Source organism: Stomoxys calcitrans, chromosome 5 (assembly GCF_963082655.1).
Source record: "Stomoxys calcitrans chromosome 5, idStoCalc2.1, whole genome shotgun sequence".
NCBI classification, from domain to species: domain Eukaryota; kingdom Metazoa; phylum Arthropoda; class Insecta; order Diptera; family Muscidae; genus Stomoxys; species Stomoxys calcitrans.
The window spans coordinates 29,509,873-29,531,862 of record NC_081556.1 but is presented as its reverse complement, the minus strand read 5'-3'; the positions used below and the strand labels follow the sequence as shown (position 1 = coordinate 29,531,862).

The 21,990-nt window shown below is 41.3% G+C and overlaps 2 protein-coding genes across 2 annotated transcripts; both read right to left on the bottom strand.

The window, feature by feature from the left end:
* Positions 1-2,506: 2,506 nt before the first annotated feature.
* On the bottom strand, positions 2,507-10,104 carry LOC131997864 (uncharacterized). Its single transcript, XM_059369710.1, has 2 exons — positions 9,871-10,104; positions 2,507-3,400 (listed from the first exon to the last, which is right to left on the bottom strand). Exon 2 carries the CDS (start codon positions 3,392-3,394, stop codon positions 2,507-2,509), a length of 888 nt encoding a protein of 295 aa, XP_059225693.1. The 5' UTR covers positions 3,395-3,400; positions 9,871-10,104.
* Positions 3,457-10,752, bottom strand: LOC131997863 (uncharacterized). The gene is made up of 3 exons (XM_059369708.1): positions 10,701-10,752; positions 5,360-8,756; positions 3,457-3,859 (listed from the first exon to the last, which is right to left on the bottom strand). The coding sequence occupies exons 1-3, from the start codon at positions 10,750-10,752 to the stop codon at positions 3,457-3,459; spliced, it is 3,852 nt and encodes a 1,283-aa protein (XP_059225691.1).
* Between the last annotated feature and the right edge of the window lie 11,238 nt (positions 10,753-21,990).

Genomic DNA, 21,990 nt, shown 5'->3' with positions numbered 1-21,990 from the left:
GAACTAGAAGGCATCTTCTTGCTCTTCTTCCTGTGGCATGACAATGGTTGAAAACGTATAAGTAAGTCTGATGGCAGGCTGCTGCTTAAACTTTACCTAGGTTATAGTTTCTACAACTGTTAAATATGTATCTTCATTAAATCCCCAGACATTTGCTTAAAGTACACCATTTCATAAAAAACAAGTAAAAGCGTGCTAAGTTCGGCCGGGCCGAATCTTATATACCCTCCACCATGGATCGCATATGTCGAGTTCTTTTCCCGGCATCTCTTCTTAGGCAAAAAAAAAAAACGGATACAAGAAAAGATTTGCTCTGCTATTAGAGCGATATCAAGATATGGTCCGGTTTGGACCACAATTAAATTATATGTTGGAGACCTGTGTAAAATGTCAGTCAACTCGAATAAGAATTGCGCCCTTTGGGGGCTAAAGAAGTAAAATAGAGAGATCGATTTATATGGGAGCTGTATCGGGCTATAGACCGATTCAGACCATAATAAACACGTATGTTGATGGTCATGAGAGAATCCGTCGTACAAAGTTTCATGAAAATCGTATAATAATTGCGACCTCTAGAGGCTCAAGAAGTTAAGATCCCAGAACGGTTTATATGGCAGCTATATCAGGCTATGAACCGATTTGAACCTTATTTGACACAGTTGTTGAAAGTAAGAATAAAATACGTCTTGCAAAACTTAAGCCAAATCGAATGAGAATTGCGCCCTCTAGAAGCTCAAGAAGTCAAGTCCCCAGATCTGTTTATATGACAGCTATATCAGGTTATGAACCGATTGAAACCATACTTGGCACAGTCGTTGGTTATCATAACAAAACACGTCGTGCAAAATTTCATTCTAATCGGATAAGAATTGCGCACTCCAGAGGCTCAAGAAGTCAAGACCCAAGATCGGTTTATACTACAGCTATATCAGATTATGGACCGATTTGAACCATACTTGGCACAGTTGTTGGATTTCATAACAAAACATGTCGTGCAAACTTTCATCTCAATCGGATAAGAATTGCGCACTCTAGAGACTCAAGAAGTCAAGACCCATGATCGGTTTATATGGTAGCTATATCAGATTATAGACCGATTTGAACCATACTTGGCACAGTTGTTGGATTTCATAACAAAACACGTCGTGCAAACGTTCATCCCAATCGGATAAGAATTGCGCACTCTAGAGGCTCAAGAAGTCAAGACCCATGATCGGTTTATATGGTAGCTGTATCAGGTTATGGACCAATTTCAACCATACTTGGCACAGTTGTTGGATTTCATAACAAAACACGTCGTGCAAACTTTCATCCCAATCGGATAAGAATTGCGCACTCGAGAGGCTCAAGAAGTCATGACCCAAGATCGGTTTATATGGCAGCTATATAAAAACATGGACCGATATGGCCCATTTACAATACACACTGACCTACACTAATAAGAAGTATTTGTGCAAAATTTCAAGCGGCTAGCTTTACTCCTTCGGAAGTTAGCGTGCTTTCGACAGACAGACGGACGGACGGACGGACGAACGAACGGACAGACGGACGGACGTGGCTCGGTCGACATAAAATGTCCCGATGATCAAGAATATATATACTTTATGGGGTCTGAAAATGTTGGGGGTTAGCTCTGGAGGAAAGTGGATGGTTTAATCACTGGAGTCGTGGAAAATATTTCTCGGAGTAGAAGTATTTTCCTCGCAAGGTGAGTTTGGGGAGAATAGGAAAAAAAATGAAAACACAGGTGGGTTAGAAATTGGGAATTTACAATTATCTCTTTATTGGATGGAAAAGAAAGCTCTGAATTGGAGATTGAACGAAACTCTTACCAGGAAGAACAGCAGTGGTTGAAGCCCAGATAATAAGTAAGTTTGAAATAGGAAAAAGAAAAGGAAAAGGCCGACGGAGTACACAAGGCTGCTGAAAGCGAGACATCTTTAGTACAAAGAGACACACACACACACACACATATAAAGTATGAGGTATGTGGGTGTATGCAAATGCAAATAGCTGCGAAACTTAGAAAGTAGATTAGGGGGACCAGGTAGGAACAAGGTTTGGCATTAACATTACCGGCCCCCTTGCAGTACACCTGCAATAAAAAAAAAGGAAAAATGCAACTGTGTGTACTCGCACCAGCTTACAATTACTCGCACGGAATATAATTGAAAACTCTATGAAAACGGACGTTATGAATCTAATTACTCTAGTTATGAATTTAATTACTCTAGTAAGGAAAGGAAATGTTGACATAATAGTTGTATAGCTCCGTAGAATAGCCAAAGGATCACTCCATCATCAGGATCCAGCTGGTACATGGAAAAGGCAAGCTTGTCAGTAGTGGACATCCTTCTATGAATCAAACCGCTCAATGGACCTGTTTAAAAGATAGAGCTTGTGCTTCGCTAGTAAAGTAAAAATCAACAGTGCATTTCATAACTCTTTTATTCAGTTTGGATTAAATTCATTGATACCGAAGAATAATGAGAACGCTGTAGTGCGCTCAGTGCGAACAGACACCATAGATCACCCAACCAAAAATAGTACTTCGTGCCGTAGGCAAACCATTCTGGGCGTATACACCCTCTGCGATGACCCTGGGATAAAGATCGACACCAATTACAATATCCACCGGGGCCGATTTGAAAAATTTCGAATCCGCAAAGAATAAGTGGGGGAAATGTCTTTTAAATGATTCCGGAAGCGATTCAGCTGGCGTCACCGTTGAAATGCGGTTACTCACACGAAATGTGCCTTCAATGGTTACCGTTTCGTCGAATCTGGAGGTCAGGCGAAGTGGGCATATGGTCTCCTCTTTCAGGCTCAATGTCGTGAGCGCCAACGAATCTACCAATCTCTTGGAGATCCTGCTCACCGGAGACCCCGAGTCGAGAAGGCACCGGGCTGTGGATCGTTCAGACTTGCCTTTTACCTTAACGAGCACCGTAGGAAGCAACACAATGCTGTTCTGTCGAAGAATAGCCGAAAGAGATGTCCTCTGCTTAGAAGACGGTGATGGCGAAAAATCCCTCGGTGGGCACGAATCCTTTGACTTCCGCTCAGGAGTGTTGGGACGCGATTGCTTCCGATCGCTCTTAAGAAGGGCATCCCGTAGTTTCGGATCGACGTGGAGGAGGGTATGATGGCTCTTTTTGCAGTGGTGACACCGGTGACTGCTAGAGCAGGATACCACCAAGTGGTCATGAGCCAGACAGTTGAAGCAGTAACTATGCCTTCGAACTGCTTCCAAACGATCTGCCATTTTCATTTCCAAAAACCTTTGGCAAGATCGTAGGGCATGAGACCGGTGACAGATACGGCAATCGTATTTTTCCTTCTTGTAGGGAACCGCGGATGACTTCCTTTGTGTCTCTTTGGTATACTTGGGCATGATAATCTATGGTGGCAAAACAAACAATAGGGAAGTGATGGGAAAGAATAGAAAATCTGTGTTTAATTCGGAGAGGAAATGACGACAAGCTTGGTAATGGGTCGCGTAATGGTGCCCTTCTGAGTCACCACGTCAGCAACCCGAACTCTGCGATCAGTGCCGAAATACGCCTTGCAAACTCTGCCTAGACGCCAAACATTTGGTGGAAGGTTGTCATCTTGAATAACGACTAGTGTGTTCTCTTCTATATTCTTTTCTGAACTTTGCCATTTAACTCGCTTTTGTAGTTCTCGTAAATATTCGTTCTTCCATCGAACGCAAAAACTCTGATGAATAGCCTTAAGTCTCTGCCATCGGTTCAAAATCGATACAGGACTCTCCTCAATGCGTGGATCGATCGGAGCAAGAATGGGAGTACCAATCAAGAAATGACCTGGAGTTAAGGCAGCGAAATCGTTAGGATCACTGGATATAGGAGACAACGGGCGCGAATTGAGGCATGCTTCAATTCTCGACAGGATTGTCGAGAACTCTTCAAATGTAAATTTGAAGGAACCAGCAAATTTTCGAAAATGGGACTTAAAACTCTTTACTCCCGCTTCCCAGAGTCCTCCCATATGAGGAGCTCCAGGCGGGATGAAATGCCAACTCAAAGACTGGTGCGCATAGTTCGACTCAGTTCCAGCACGAGCAGCATGAATAAATTCTCTCTCTAAGATCCTGGAAGCTCCGACGAAAGTTGTACCGTTATCGGAATATAGATGCAACGGACAACCCCGCCGAGAAACAAAACGATGGAAAGCCGCTAAGAACGTGGGAGTGGACAAATCGGACGTCGCCTCTAAGTGTATCGCCTTTGTGGAGAAGCACACGAAAACGCAGACGTAGCCTTTCGTAATACGACAGGCCCGCCCACTGTAACTCTTTATGTCGAAAGGACCCGCGAAATCCAAACCCGTTCGAGTGAATGGACGAGTGAACTCGGTGCGCTCTGGCGGCAAAGCCGCCATGAGCTGCTGCTGACAACGCCTCTTGTAGAGAATGCAAGGCTTGCACTTATTGATGGTCGTTTTGATTAAATTCTTGACCTTCGGGATCCAGTACTGTGATCTGACCATACGAAGTACAAGCTGATTCCCACCGTGGATAGTAAGTTGGTGGATGAACTTCACGAGCAGCCTGGAATATTGACAACCGTAGGGCATTATTATCGGGTGTCTCTCATTGTACGGAAGGCCGACTGACGATTCCAGCCGGCCACATGAACGAATTAGCCCCTCAGCGTCCAGGAACGGGTTTAAGTTCAGAATAGAACTTGATTTCGAAATTTGCTCTTGTGACGACAAACACTTGTACTCATTTGGAAAACACGCTTTTTGACACACTCGAATCAATCCATCTCTAACCAGTACAAGCTCAGAACTTGTGATCAAAGTGGACTGCTTTGAAAAGCTGGAACGAAATCTTGGATGAGTACGATAGAAGAATCGATACACATAAGCCAGTACACGTAGCGCTCGTGGATAGGAAGAAAAACGTTCAAGAACGTCCTGGTAGTTCTGAAAGTAAGTATGATGAACCTTTATGGCTTTACGCTCCAAATCTATCTCGGGAATAGTGGATTGAACAGAATTAGGCCAACACTCAGGGGAGTCGCGGAGCCACTCAGGTCCCGACCACCACAACTCATTTGCGACGATATCCTGAGGCAGGAGACCTCGGCTAGCGAGGTCGGCAGGATTCGTCTCTGAAGGAACATGACCGAACTTGGAGGGGTCAACCACTTGAACTATGCTTGAAATTCGGTTTGCAACAAATGTTGCCCAACAACACGGAGGTTTCGAAAGCCAGGAAAGGACAATAGTGGAGTCTGTCCAACAGAAAAGAGAATACTTGGGAATGTTAAGTGTCGGAAGTAATGTATCTAACATCTCTGCCAATAGAACAGCCCCACAAAGCTCTAACCTCGGAATGGACAATGTCTTAACAGGAGCCACTCTTGTCTTTGAATAGACCAAATGTGTGGAGACCGAAGTAGTTGTAGCTATTCGCACATACAAAGCTGCTGCGTATGCCCTTTCTGAAGCATCACAGAAGCCATGGAATTGAATATCGGCGGAAGGAACATAATGAAGCCACCTCGGAATTCGAACTTCATTTATAGCCGAATAACACGTCTGAAACTCTTTCCACTTTGCAAGTGTGCCAGGGGTAACGACCTCGTCCCAGCCCGTGCCCTCTGACCATATCCTCTGCATAAGAATCTTTGCTACCACAATACATGGCGATAGCCAACCAGCAGGATCGAAAAGCTTTGAAATCTGGGAAAGGAGTTCTCTTTTAGTATCTCTGGATGAATCTGGGAATGGCTTGGTAGTGAAATAGAACGAATCGGATCGAGCATTCCAACGAATTCCTAGCATTTTTGCTGTGCTACTGTCGTCGAAGTCCAAAAAATCTTCACACAGCAAATGATCGGAAGGAAGACCTGCTAGAATATCCTTTGAATTTGCTGTCCATTTTCTCAGGAGGAAGCCGGCCGAAGCCAAAGCGGATATCAACTGCTCCTTAGACTGCATTGCCTTCTGCAGCGAATGTGCACCCACTAGGGCATCATCCACGTACATAGAACTGCGAAGTATTTCACTGGCAATAGGATGACTGGATTGAACGTCATCAGCAAGTTGGAAAAGAGTGCGAATAGCTAAGTATGGAGCACAATTCACACCGAAAGTGACAGTCTTCAACTCGAAATCTTGAACGTCGTCACTTGGATCTCTTCGAAATAGAACTCTTTGGAACGGTGTGTGATTGGGATGAACTCTAATCTGCCGGTACATCTTTTGAATGTCGGCATTGAACACATACCGAAAGAATCGCCACTTGAGAATCAACACAGTCAGATCACTCTGCAACACAGGACCTGTATGCAAAGTGTCATTAAGACTCACGCCATTAGAGGAAGGTGAAGAAGCATTGAAAACCACCCGAACTTTGGTGGTAGTGCTCTCTGGTTTTATAACCGCATGGTGCGGCAGGTAGTAATGAGACGCACTTCCCATAGAACTAGAAGTCTCAACTTGACACATGTGGCTTAAATTCGCGTACTCTTGGATAACGGAATCATACTCATCCTTGAACGCAAGATTGCGAAGGAGGCGGACTTCATTTCTCAAAAATTGGGCCATAGCACTTGTCCGTGAATTACCTAGAGATATACTCTTGGGAAAATCTCTTTTGAACGGAAGATGAACAACGTACCTTCCATCTTCATCCCTCTTAGTAGTTGAAACGAACAATTCCTCACAAAATCTATCAGCTGCTGACACAAAGTTCTTCCTTGGAAGATTCTCCACCTCCCAAAATCTCGAAATCTCTTTGTCCAAAGAGATTTCACAAAAGTTGGAAATAATTCTGGAATATGGAGATGGAGATTGGATCGGAATGGGGCCAGTCAAAATCCATCCAAAGATGGTATTTTGGCCCATCAAGGAACCACAAATATCATGCTTCACGCCGGACCGCATGATGGAAGGAAGGAAGTCACCACCAATCAGAATATCAATACTGGAACTCCTGTGAAATAGTGGATCTGCCAGCTCGAATTGGGGCAGCTGAGAGAAGATGGAGGGGGGTATTGAATGAGATGGAAGGGCACCAGATAAATTAGTAATAACGAAGGCCTTAACCGAAATTTGAGCATCTGCATATCTCGAACATAGAAGCAGAGTACATTCCTTTCGAACGGAAGCAGCCATGGAATCATTCAGACCAGAAATCTGAGCATTGACTTTTCTATATGGGAGCTGCAATCTATTGAAAAGTCTCTCTGAAATGAATGTACCCTGCGACCCAGAATCCAAAAGCACTCGTGCCTGGTACGTAACACCCAAGTGCAACACATCAACCAAAGCAGTCCCCAGCAAAACGCCACGAGAACTGGAAGAGAAATAGGTTTGAACGACTCCCGTACCAGAACTAGTGGACTGTATAGGACTAGGAGCGAAAGGTGAGGAGTTTGCATTCAAACCTGAATTTGTATTTGCCGGAGTCTGCACTCTTGAGTTACTGGCCTCTGGATTAGCGGAACTCTCATGAAGCAAAGTATTATGCTTCCTCTGGCACTGGAAACAAGTGTTCTTGCTTGTACAATTTCGAACGTGATGAGTTTTAGAAAAACAGTTCAAACACAGACCTTGCTTCCTTATCTCGGACTTTCTCTGATTAATGTCCATTGCTATGAACTTAGGACACTTCCTAATCACATGGAACTCTCTTGGACATAAAGGACATTGTGGACCCGAAACTCTCACTTGGAATGAATTAATATTTCTCGAACTCTTAGTATTCGTGCTATTGGATTTTGAATCTTGATCCCTTGCATTGGGATTGGCACGCATTTCAGAAACGGACTCCAGTGTCCGGTATCTATTCGTAAGAAAGGAGTCAAGGTCAGACCACTTAGGAATTGCAGTCTTATCTGCGAGACCCTGCTCCCATAAGGTAAGTGTGGACTCTGGAAGACGATTCGAACAGAGAAATACGAATAGAGGGTCCCAACCTCTGACATCAATGTCATACAACTCTAGGGCCGAGATACAAGAAGTAAGGTCGCGCTGCAACTGTTTAAGTGCACTGGCGGACTCTTTGGAAATGGAAGGAAGATTGAACAAAACCTTTAGCTGCCCGTTAACAAGGATTCGTCTATTCTCATAACGAGCGCATAGATTTTTCCATGCCAAATGGAAACCATCATTCGTCAAAGGGCTCCTCTGAACAATGTCACGAGCCTCGCCTCGCGTTTTTTGCGTCAAGTGAAACAGACGCTCGACAAAACTAAGTCTGGAATTCTTTATGTACACTGCCGTAAACATGTCTCTGAAAGTAGGCCAGGACATGTAATCACCGTGGAAAACCTCTGTATCACATGGCGGGAGATGAAAGGAATAATCAGTCCTTCCCGTAGAAGACGGAGTGTCTTGAAATTCTGGATGACCTTCGGAAACAGGTGGATTTGCGACAAGACGTTGGCTTGGAGAAATCTTAGTTGCCGGCAACTGAAACTCCTCCGCGAGCTGTGACAATGTCGCCAAGCAGTTGCAGTAAGTCACATAAGAACTCTTAAACTTGGCTCGGAAGGTCTCCAGCTCGGATGCATTTACGGAATCGTCTGCACCGCCCTCGTCTTGCTCACTATCACGATCAGCCATGAATGTATCGAAAGTGGACTTAATGTCGCTCCATAATGACTTCAGCTCTGTCATGTGTATATTAATTAAGTGAATCGATGAGAGCGGAAGCGTATTATCACCTATATCAGCATTGAATGCGACAAGGCGATCAGCTAAGCGAATGAACGACTCTAAAGACATATTCGAACTTGAAAGAAAAAAGTAGAATTAGCTCTGAACCAGACGCACTTAACTCTCTTAAATAGGTTAGGGAAAAAACCTATCTAAATGAACAGTAAATCCGAAAAAATGGAACTGGTATCGAAAAAAAAAACGTTGAAAATGACGTAGGCGTATGCGTAATATTTCCGGAAAACAGAAGAATGAACAGTTGCGCCGGTTGAAATAAGTTCGAAATGCCTCTATAGTATTGAAACTCTTAAAATCAGCAGAGGAAAAAAAATTCTCTTGAAAATTATGAAAATTCGAACTTTTTGGATCCAAAAGTCGACCTTGGCTCACTGTAGGGTGCAAATACGGTTTTTGCTTTACACGAACACCAAACGAAAACAGTCTCGTGAAGAAAATCAGAAAAAAATTTACTTTTCGAAAAAATCAAAGTTTTGTACCAAAAGTCGACTATGACCGGCTGTAGGGTGCACTATATATATCTCTGACCGATCAGGGTATCACACAAATGCATATGTATGCCAATGGAACCAAAATATAAGGTATGTCTCAAACGCCCCGAGTCGCGACCACACAAACGGAATGACTGTAGGGTGCACGGCAAACAAAGAGTATATAAGAGCGAATGAACAAATTCAAAGCAACACAGAAGTCTCTTATTCTCTTCGCAGTAGCAATGTCACCCGCAACGAAACTCAATAGAAGCGAATAACAAGAAATGTTTGTATGTACGTTCAGTTGTGTGTATATATGGATGTATGTATATTGGATGTTAGTTATGGAGATCAACGTTGGTTAGTTCTTTTTTTCTATGATGACGATGATGATATGTATGTTGGATGAAATGGTGATGAAGGGATGATTTCCAGTAATAAATCCGGTTCGAAGGACCACAATGAAAATGTTGGGGGTTAGCTCTGGAGGAAAGTGGATGGTTTAATCACTGGAGTCGTGGAAAATATTTCTCGGAGTAGAAGTATTTTCCTCGCAAGGTGAGTTTGGGGAGAATAGGAAAAAAAATGAAAACACAGGTGGGTTAGAAATTGGGAATTTACAATTATCTCTTTATTGGATGGAAAAGAAAGCTCTGAATTGGAGATTGAACGAAACTCTTACCAGGAAGAACAGCAGTGGTTGAAGCCCAGATAATAAGTAAGTTTGAAATAGGAAAAAGAAAAGGAAAAGGCCGACGGAGTACACAAGGCTGCTGAAAGCGAGACATCTTTAGTACAAAGAGAGACACACACACACACACATATAAAGTATGAGGTATGTGGGTGTATGCAAATGCAAATAGCTGCGAAACTTAGAAAGTAGATTAGGGGGACCAGGTAGGAACAAGGTTTGGCATTAACAGGGTCTCAGACGAATATTTCGAGTAGTTACAAACTGAATGACGAAATTAGTTTACCCCCCATCCTACGGTGGAGGGTATAAAAACTTTCCACCCATTTACATTGAAGACATTTATTTTGTGTAAATTCTAAAATGAAAACCATAAACCCTTCCTTTCCAAGAAACTTATTTTCCTTTATTGTTTTTGTTATGCTTTTTGACATCTCTATCATCATCATCCTTATTATGAAAGAAAGTCAAACGGATCTTAGGAAGTGAGAACTTAAACGAGATTGTAGAACAGAAATGAAAGCAATTAAAAGTTAGATACAAGTGTAAAGTCACCAAAAATGCTATTTCACAATAATATTCATAATATCTGAAGTGAATAAATTGGACATTAGAATGGGTAACATATGGAAATGTTATTGACAATAAAATTGAAGCGGAATTTCTAAGGTTAAAAAGAAGAAAAGCGGAAATCATTTGCAAGATAACAAAAATCGGCAATGAAGAACGTTAGTAGATCAATCACCATGGTTGCGGTTATTCAGGGGGTATATTGTAATGATAAGCAAAGTTTTCTTTTCTTAGTTAAAAATTTCACTTACCTTCAGTTACGAAAATCCTTTGCCAATTTTCCATTTTAAATTTACCATGCATTATATGTTTGCCTTCAATAAACACTCTAATAAACATTTCTAATATTCCCCCCCACCTACTATGTAAATACATATTTATAAGAAATTTGCAATGACATTTTACTAAATGCACAAATACACTTGCATGCACATGAAATCTCCTCAATCATGTACATTTACATTTGTAGTGGTGTTGTTTGCATAAATCTAGAAAGTCATTCTCTCTCAAATATTTACAATGACTTGGGAACGAATTGTATGTGCATACTTTCTAAGCTCAAGTGCAAAATGAATATTTGGCCTAAATACATAAAAGTGAAGGGTTCCATTTTTGGTTATATCCATATATGACTATGTATGTAAGTGTGTCTATGTGTATGACATTAATATAACAACAAAGTTATACTTAGATAAGAAAAATTGTGCATATATATGTATGAGCAAGTATAAAACATGGACATTCGTTTCAATGAACAGAACTTTAAAAGAATGATATTTTCAAATGCAAAATTAATGGGATTTTAAAATAACATCCTACAAATATATCGTAAATTTTGTAAGCTATCTGAATCTGTATAAAAGTTAAAAATCTTTTAACTAATGTCTTTGCAAATAAAAAAAGTAAAATTGTGCTAAGGTCGGCTGGGCCGTATCTTATATACCCTCCACCATGGATCGCATTTGTCGAGTTCTTTTCCCGGCATCTCTTCTCAGGCAAAACAGGGTATAAGAAAAGATTTGCTCTGCAATTAGAGCGATATCAAGATATGGTCCGGTTTGGACCACAATTAAATTATATGTTGGAGACCTGTGTAAAATGTCAGCCAATTCGAATAAGAATTGCGCCCTTTGGGGGCTTAAGAAGTAAAATGGAGAGATCGATTTATATGGGAGCTGTAACAGGCTAAAGACCGATTCAGACCATAATAAACACGTATGTTGATGGTCATGAGAGAATCCGTTGTGCAAAATTTCAGGCAAATCCGATAATAATTGCGACCTCTAGAGGCTCAAGACGTCAAGATCCCAGGTCGGTTTATATGGCAGCTATATCAGGTTATGGACCGATTTGAACCATACTTGGTACAGTTGTTGGATTTCATATCAAAACACGTCGTGCAAAATTTCATTCCAATCGGATAAGAATTGCGCACTCTAGAGGCTCAAGAAGTCAAGACCCATGATCGGTTTATATGGTAGCTGTATCAGGTTATGGACCAATTTCAACCACACTTGGCACAGTTGTTGGATTTCATAAGAAAATGCTTCGTGTAAAAATTCATTCAAATCGTATAAGAATTGCGCCCTCTAGAGGCTCAAGACGTCAAGATCCCAGGTCGGTTTATATGGCAGCTATATCAGGTTATGGACCGATTTGAACCATACTTGGCACAGTTGTAGGATATCATAACAAAATACTTCGTGTAAAAATTCATTCAAATCGTATATGAATTGCGCCCTCTAGAGGCTCAAGAAGTCAAGACCCATGATCGGTTTATATGGTAGCTATATCACATTATAGACCGATTTGAACCATACTTGGTACAGTTGTTGGATTTCATATCAAAACATGTCGTGCAAAATTTCATTCCAATCGGATAAGAATTGCGCACTCTAGAGGCTCAAGAAGTCAAGACCCATGATCGGTTTATATGGTAGCTGTATCAGGTTATGGACCAATTTCAACCATACTTGGCACAGTTGTTGGATTTCATAACAAAACACGTCGTGCAAACTTTCATCCCAATCGGATAAGAATTGCGCACTCTAGAGGCTCAAGAAGTCATGACCCAAGATCGGTTTATATGGACCGATATGGCCCATTTACAATACTCACTGACCTACACTAATAAGAAGTATTTGTGCAAAATTTCAAGCGGCTAGCTTTACTCTTTCGTACTTTCGACAGACGGACGGACATGGCTAGATCGACATGAAATGTCTCGACGATCAAGAATATATTTTATGGGGTCTCAGACGAATATTTCGAGTAGTTACAAACAGAATGACGAAATTAGTATACCCCCCATCCTATGGTGGAGGGTATAAAAAGCATGGCTATATCAAGGAAAAGTCAGACTGCCCTGCACTAGGTAGTGCATAAAATAGAAGAAACCTTCGATACCAAGACGTACACATGGGCGGTATGCATTGACTTCCAGTGGGCTTTTAAATATGTGCGGACCGACACACAGATATAATCCTTATCCAAGTACCGGGTGGACTGGGTCCTTTTCAACCTAACCTATGTTTATCTCAGCGAATGTAGATGGCCTTTTTCAGAAGCCTCTGCAGATCAATCTCTTGTTGGTCAGTGGAGCAGGCGCAATTACTCTAATAGTCTAGGTTGCAGTAGCAGACAACAACTGCAGCATGTTGTCTAATATTACTACCGGCATAACCGCTGTAGCTATTCGGAGTACCTATAAATTAAAAACGCATCCGCTCCTATCAACGAAGTAATCCGTAAGAAATTACTTTGGCACATTTCATTTATTTTCATATCTGGAAAACTAGAAACCCCCTTACCCTCCAAGCACAACTATGTAATATCTACGAAGTATTTGTGCATCAGAATTTGATGGAATGACAGACAGTGCTAGATGTGGTACAAAATTTTCAAAAGTGCGGGGACAAGCAGAGACAGACGCATAGTGTATGTACACTTGTGCTGGCGTTTGTGTGTGTGTCTGTGTGCACTTTTAAATGACAGCATGGTTATGGGGTGGCACAATAGCAATTTTCTACTTAAATACTATGCGGTTTTCTAATTATCAACTTGTACAAAAGATTAAACAAAACTACACACAGATTACATTGTTTCAAATATTTGCCAACGAATATTGGCAGTTGACACAAGTTCTTTTAATATTATATTCCCCGCAGGGTAGAATAAAATAAAATAAAATATAAACCAACCGCATTTCATAGAATTGCCTTCGAAAACAAAAAAAGCGATAATTTGAAAGTTTTTGAAAAAAATAAAATGAAATTGTCAACATTAATATTTCAATTATGAGATGATTTAAATGGTGAAATATAGATTTAAGAATCTTGTAATTATAGCCATCATCATAAGATTGGGTGTGTTTTTTTTTGTTCATTGGCGGTTTAGCCGCTTTGCTTTTTATCCAAAGATTGATCAATTTATTTATACAGCCGCTTATAAAGCCATCTACCGAAAAGACATCTAGAGAGCTCTGAGTATTGAGTTTTCATACGTTTTTGATAAATTTTGATATGGTGGGCTGTTGGATAAGCTATCAGTATATCCACTATCTGATAAAAATCCCCATGTAGTTAGGCAAGGTATATGTCCATAGTGGCATGGGGCAGATTAATATCTGCACCCTCTTTTCAACCTAAACTAATCTAGGTAAGGAGAAAGGAGAGATTTTCGTCCTATTAGTATGTCATGCTTTATGTTGAAGACTCTTGAGAGGTTGATAGAAACATATCTTAGGGCAGAGATCCCTGGAGCATCATGCATAAAGTAAAGGCGAATCCAATGAAACAGCCCTTCACGAACTAGTCGGCTACATAGAGGATTCTCTCGCTGTTAAGGAATATACAATGATAGCATTTCTTGACATTCAAGGTGCTTTCAATAATATAAAACCGACATCAATGATGAAGGAGTTGGAGTTTCTAGGCATTAACTCTATCGTAAAAAAAGTTTATTAATAAAATATTTTCTAAAATATGCATCACTTGGGATCTATGGATCTAAAAAAATGGATCAGCAGAGACCCCTCAAGCAGGTGTAATGTCTCCTCTTCTTTGGAATATAGCCATCTGCAATATATTGGGTTGCCCAAAAAGTAATTGCGGATTTTTCATATAGTCGGCGTTGACAAATTTTTTCACAGCTTGTGACTCCGTAATTTTATTCTTTCTTCTGTCAGTTATCAGCTGTTACTTTTAGCTTGCTTTAGAAAAAAAGTGTAAAAAAGTATATTTGATTAAAGTTTATTCTAAGTTTTATTAAAAATGCATTTACTATCTTTTAAAAAATCCGCAATTACTTTTTGGGCAACCCAATATTATTGTCTCTGGAAGAAAAAAGGTGTAACAAGTAAAAAGGCGTAAAGTTCGGCCGGGCCGAACTTTGGATACCCACCACCACGGGTATATATGTAAATCACCTTTCATCAAACCGATCTGAACCATACACGCCACGGATGTCGAAAAGCCTAACATAAGTCAGTGTGTAAAATTTGAGTTAAATCGGATTATAAATGCGCATTTTATGGGGCCAAGACTTTAAATCGAGATGTCGGTCTATATGGCAGCTATGTCCAAATCTGGACCGATTTGGGCCAAGTTCCAGAAAAATGTCGAAGAGCCTAACACAACGCATTGTCCTAAATTTTGGCGAAATCGCACAATAAATGCTCCTTTTATGGGCCCAAAACCTTAAATCGAGAGATCGGTCTATATGTCAGCTATATTCAAATCTGAACCGATCTGGGTCAAATTGAAGAAGGATGTCAAAGAGCCTAACACAACTCACTGTCTCAAATTAGAGCGACATCGGACAATAAATGCGCTTTTTATGGTCCCAAAACCTAAAACCGAGAGATCGGTCTATATGGCAGCTTTATCCAAATCTGGACCGATCTGTGCCATATTGAAGAAGTATATCAAGGGGCTTATTATAACTCACTATACCAAATTTCGGCGATATCAGGCAATAAATGCGCCTTTTATGGCCCCAAAACCATAAATCGAAAGATCGGTCTATATCGCAGCTATATCCAAATCAGAGCCGATCAGGGCCAAACTGAAGAAATATGTCGAAGAGCCTAAGACAACTCAGTGTCTCAAATTTCAGCAAATCGAATAATAAATGTGGCTTTTATGGGCCTAAAACCCTAAATCGGAAGATCGGTGTATATGGCAGCTATATCCAAATCTAGACCGATCTGGGCCAAATTGACGAAAATTGTCGGAGGGCCTTACACAGCTCACTGTCCCAAATTTTAACAAAATCGGATAATAAATGTGGCGTTTATGAGCCTAAGACCCTAAATCGGAGGATTGGTCTATATGACAGCTATATCCAAATATGGACCGATCTGAGCCAAATTGCTAACAGATATTGAGGGGCTTAGCACAACGCACTGTCCCAAATTTCAGCAAAATCGGATAATAAATGTGGCTTTTATGGGCCTAAGACCCTAAACCGGCCGATGGGTGCATATGGGGGCTATTTCAAGATATAGTCCGATATAGCCCATCTTCGAACTTAACCTGCTTATGGACAAAAAAAGAATCTGTGCAAAGTTTCAGCTCAATATCTCTATTTTTAAAGACTGTAGCGTAATTTCAACAGACGGACGGACATGTCTAGATCCTCTTAGATTTTTACCCTGATCAAGAATATGTATACTTTATAGGGTCAGAAATGGATATTTCGATGTGTTGCAAACGGAATCACAAAATGAATATACCCCCATCCTTCGGTGGTGGGTATAAAAATGGTCCCGTATACTAATGACGTGGCTATTGTGGTTAAGGGAAAGTTTCCCAGCACTCTAAGAGTTATACTTCACGAAGTTCTACATGCAACATCGAAGTGCTCTAGGTGTAAATCCGTGCAAGAGAGAAGTAGTTCTTTTCAGCAGGAGGAATATTCTCTCCTTGGAAGGAGAGAATATTCTATTTATAGAAAACTCAAAATACCTGTTTGTTTTGCTGTACAGGAAATTGAACTTCAAATCCAACATTTTGGAAAGGGCAAGAAAGGCAACTTTTGCCCTATGCATCTGCAAGGGAGCCACTGACAAAAGTTGGGGATAAGACCGCACGTCATGCACTGGGTATGTACTGCAGTTGTCAGACCTATAATGCTATATGGTGTTGTGGTCTGGTGGACGGCGTTTTAAAAGTCCCCCTGCTGTTCACTACTCACTCGGATCAAAAGGATGGCTTGTTTGTGCATCACAGCCACACTGAGGACGACACCATCTGATGCACTGAATTTAATGCTACATGGAATGCCCCTGGACATTGGAGCTAGACAAATTGCTGCGACCACTGTAGTGAGGTTAAGGGAGTTTCTCTTTGGTCATGTGGCAGCTATATGGTGTTGAGGTCTGGTGGACGGTGTTTCAAAAGTCCATCTACAGTTCAATACTCCACCGGATCCGAAGGATGACTTGTTTGTTAAATCTAATGAATCTGGATATTGTGGCTGGACAAATTGTTGCGACCACTGTCGTAAGGCTAAGGGAGCTTTTCCTTTTGTAATGTGGAGGCTACGGACACTATGTTACCCTTGATACAATGACCGATGTTCCAGGCAGTGTGGATGACACTCTGTCCGATAGAACCGATCGTAACTACGATATCCCTGATAACAGAAGTTGCAAAGATGGATGGTTGCAAACTTAAACAAACCAGGTGGGCTTTGGAGTGTACTGTAAAGATCTAGAACTGGTCATATCGAAAAGGTTACCCAACCACTTTAGTATGTATCAAGCAGAGATCCTCGCTATTAAGGAAGCGGTGGAATGGCTAAGATATAATGTCATTACGACGATTGGCATGTAGGCCACCGCAGGGCAGAGGTTAGCATGTCCGCCTATGACGCTGAACGCCAGGGTTCGAATCCTGGCCAGACCATCAGAAAAAATTGCCAGCGGTGGTTTTCCTCTCCTAATACTGGCGACATTTGTGGGTTACTATGCCATGTAAAACTTCTCCCCAAAGAGGTGTCGCACTGCGGCTCGCCGTTCGGACTCGTTTATAAAAAGGAGGCCCCTTATCATTGAGCTTAATCTTGAATCGGACTGCATTCATTGTAATGTGAGAAGTTTGCCCCTGTTCCTTAGTGGAATGTTCATGGGCAAAACTTGCAATTTTTACGACGATTGATATAAATATCTTCTCGTGCAGCCAGACAGCCATTAAATTCCCTAGAGAACGTATTTCTGAACACTAAAACCGACCTCGACTGTCGCAGATCTCTCAAAGAGATGGCTGAAAAGTTCAAAATTTACCTGTTCTGGGTGCCGGACCACAGGGTCATGCCAGGTCGAACGTGCTTGCGAGACTAGAAACTGCCTTACACATTCCAGGAAAACTTGAAACTGTGGGTATGCCTCTAGCGAAATGTAGCCGTTTCAGGATCAGGCTCGAAGGACAACGAATGATGGATGGTCACAAAGAGGAGGCTATAAGCATTCCAAAACTATGTGGCCTAATCTAGACTTGAAGAGGTCTGCCGCTTTGCTGTCATTGGCTAGAACAGACGTCTCAGTCATTGTGTCCGTCATGACACAGCACTGTCTAATCGAAAAACATGCTGATAGACTGAAGGTTGCCAGTAACGACTTTTGCAGGAGCTGTGAGGACATGGAAGAGGAAGAGACTATAGAACACCTTCTGTGTGTGTGTCCCGCAGTGGCAGTTAGAAGGAGTTCCACATTAGGTTCTCATTTCTTTGAGAACCTGTCTGATTTAGCGGATGTGAACATTCGCAAGTTATTGGGCTTTTTAAAGTCATCTGGATGGTCCAGCGGAAAGCATCTTCCTTCCTCTGTTGCTTTGGTATCACAATGGACGAAAACGTCTGAGTAAGTCTAATCTAACATTGCCTAGGTTAGGTTTAAATGGCAGTCTGCCAGCAGACTCATTTAGACGCTTTCGTCCATCGTTATACCACAGGAATACAAGAAGGATGATGTCTTCTAGTTCCTTCAGTTGAACCACCCATCCTAAAGTGGAACTCCTTCTGACACCCAGTGAGGGACACACAAAACCGATGTTCTATATTCTCTTTTTCATCGACGTCCTCACAGCAACTGCAGAATTCTATACTTGCAAGTTTACCGATCAGAGAGTGGTCGTAGTAATGTCCAGATGCATTAGATGTAGCATTAAATTCAGTGCATAGGATGATGTCATCCGCAATGTGCCTGTAATGCATAAACAAGCCACCCTTTGTACAAGCAAAGAATTGAAGAATAGGTGGATTTTTAAAAGCTGTCATCTAGATCACAACACCATATAGCATTATAGGTCAGTTTAAATATCCAAATTTTGCCTGTAGGTCTCTTGAATGTGTATAGGGCAAGAGTTGCATTCATTTAAAAATGTGGATTTGTAGTTCAGTTTCCTGTCCAGCAAGACACCCAGGTATTTTGTGCTTTCGAAAGAAACAAGTCCTAGTTGTGTTTTATGCAGGCACCTGCCGTGTTGGCTTTATTCTGCAGGGCTCTTAACCCCGGCTGAATATAATGGCTTTACCAACGCCCCACATGACCGAAGCCAGCATGAGTTCTGATTTGATCCAACGTAGTTTGGACGTGATCTCCTTTTTAGTTACGAGCGGAGCACTATCTAAAATTCCTTCCGATCTATGGATATGTTAGGTTGAACAGATGGTGCAGGTATTAATCCGCCCCAAGTCACTATGGACATACACCTAAGCCAGTAATCCGACCACATAACAAACTACTTCCCGTTGAACTCCAAATAGCTCCGAACTGGTCACCTAGGGGCATGTTGGAAGCACCATCCATTAGTAATTCGTCATTTAGAAACCATCAGAAATCGGGTGGCATAACCCAAATTACTCCGCACAAGACTGAGCCAAAATAGTTATGCCACCGAAACATTCACACAACACGGTATACAATCTACTATTCATAAGGAATCCCAACGACATAATGTGGAAAACATTCAAACCATTAGAACTTCTACACTCATCATCATCATGTTTTTCCGGACGGTAGTATAGGACTCAAAAGAAAGGCTTGTGGGAGTAGAGTGTAAATTTGTTTTCCCATTTAAGTTTAAACTCAATTTTTCATAGCCATGCATGGCATGGTACCACGCAAATGTCGCCAACACTTTAAATTTTGCCCTATGTTCTCGCCAGGATTGGAAAGCAGTCGTTCAGCGTCATAGGCGGACATAGGCTACAGTGGCATGAATTCGTCTCCACCCTAAAAATATATTAGAGAGTTAAAGGCGACGCTGCGAAGCGGGTCCGGTTCGGCTACTTAATAATAAAATCTGTACTGAGTATCCTGAAAGGTATTTATAAGGGTTTAAGGTTAAGGTTTGTAGGTCCTTAAATGTAGATCCTGGACGAATGCTGGCATAGCTCAGCCGTAGGTAAAACAACTTTACAAACTGCTGCTGCCAAAGCACCTTTCAAGTTCCGTCCTTCGCTAGTGGGGTCATACCTAGAGCCCAACCCATATGGATGATCCACCCGCCCGGGGATTGTCGGGTCACGTTTTTGTTTTGATCGTGACAGAGCGAAAGAGCAGAATTACACCAGTTTTAAGATAAAGCGAAGAGTAATACTGGTAAACAGATGCTACTTTGGACTAAGTAAGCAGTTTAGAAACAAGGCCGCCTCTCGACAGACGAAGATTACACTATACAAGCATGGGTACTTGTGAAAGCAGATGAGGCAGTACTTGGAGTATTTGATAGAAAGATTCTTCGTAAAATATATGGACCAGTTTGCGTTAATGGAGAATATAGGCGACGTATGAACCACGAGCTGTATGAGCTGCATGACGACGATAGCATAGTTACACGCATCAAAATACAACGGCTGCGTTGGCTAGGTCATGTTGTCAGAATGCATGAAGATGCTCCAGCGAAGAAGTCTTTTGAAGGCAATCACGGTACACGCAAACTGGGAAGACCAAAAGCCCGATGGAAAGATCAAGTGGAGGGAGACACCTCGAAACTTGGTGTCAGAGATTTTAGAATGAGCGCAGAAGATCGAGGCGCCATAACTTAGAAATGTGGTTGATAGTTCCTAAGACAAGTGTTCAGGGTATGGAGATCTGTTATTTTCCCTTTGTCAACTACCGTCACCATGCCGTCCTTAAGCTGTCATTAGACGATAAAACATGTCATATGAGTTGTCACTTTCAGTATTCATATGACTTGTTTTATGAATACTGAAAATGACAGCTCATAACACATGTCTTATCGTCTAAGCCAATAACAAAGGTTCTTGGACCCATATTTCTATTGTTGTCCTTAGTTCTTTTGGACATGGAACGCCCTCCAGGTGACCGCAGACTTTTGGCTGACTGCAGTGCTGTTTCCGAATCTAGACGTGTAGCGTCTGCAGTGAATATCCGAACCCAATTAAGGGAGCCGCTCTCCTTACCAGTGAGAGTTTTAGGACCATTCGCACCAAGTCTCTCAATAAACCTGAGAGCAATACGCCTGTTATTGTTCCAAACTCTACAAGAGCGTATTGGTTTGCTAAAGAAAACCGATGGCCTAGGCAAATTATAGGCATGCGAAGATAAAATAGGTTCCGTCTTGTCCTTCAGACTAGAACTGGGTGTTTTTTTCAAAAGCCCTTGTTGACCAGTCATCCATCAGCTAGTGGAGCCTGGCACAGAAGAAAGAATGCAATTACAGAGTCACAAGCTGTGAAAAAATTTGTCAACGCCGACTATATGAAAAATCCGCAATTACTTTTTGGGCAACCCAATAGTAGACAACATGCGAAGACCTGATATTACCATTGTACCTATTGGGTCTTTGGAGTCCATTCTATGCTTACTCCTGGGCTCTAGATCTGCCGCTCGACTCTAAACAGATACAGCTCATAAACAGCCTAATAGATAACACTAAGATAGCTTTTCTTGAATAACATAAACATTGTTTTTGAAAATGACAACTTATTACGAGTTATAGAATATTCTTGCGGAGCGAAGTAACAAAACGTCCGTTCCACTCAACGGTTCAAACAAGAATTCGAATGATTGTATTCATTGAATACTTATTTTCATTGCTGAATTGCACTATAACGTCTAAAAAAGTCTTTTAAAAACATCATAAACAAGCGGACATTGCAATCCCTTTTGCCCCCTTCAAATAAAACTGTTTAACTCTGTAAGAATATTTATACACATTCCTTATATTCTGAGCCAAAATAAATGTTTTTTTTTTAATAAATTTTAAAGAACGATTCTGTTATCGCGTCTATGAATCTTATGCATGTATGTTTTTCTTTGTATGCTTGTATTGGTTAGACTATACAACTCCAACACACACGCCACCACACATATATTACACTTACATTTATGCGCCTGGAGAAAGCAAAAAACAAAAACAAAAAAACATGGAAAATTTTCCAAACGATTAAATTTTTATTTGATTTTTATATGATTTTCTGATTTTATTCTCTTGACTTGTTGTCCTAACCGTTTGTTACTGTTTTCAGCGTTTGGGATCATCATCATTATTGTTATACTTGTGTATGTGTGTC

What these genes read in the sequence shown, in the direction of transcription:
- LOC131997864 (XM_059369710.1), bottom strand. Translation starts at nt 3,394, where the DNA reads ATGCCCAAGTATACCAAAGAGACACAAAGGAAGTCATCCGCGGTTCCC.
- LOC131997863 (XM_059369708.1), bottom strand. Translation starts at nt 10,752, where the DNA reads ATGCATGGTAAATTTAAAATGGAAAATTGGCAAAGGATTTTCGTAACT. An exon ending in AAGGATTTTCGTAACTGAAG is followed by an intron (nt 8,757 to 10,700) that starts GTAAGTGAAATT and finishes ATATGTCTTTAG; the next exon opens with AGTCGTTCATTCGCTTAGCT. An exon ending in AAGACATTGTCCATTCCGAG is followed by an intron (nt 3,860 to 5,359) that starts GTTAGAGCTTTG and finishes TCCTATATCCAG; the next exon opens with TGATCCTAACGATTTCGCTG.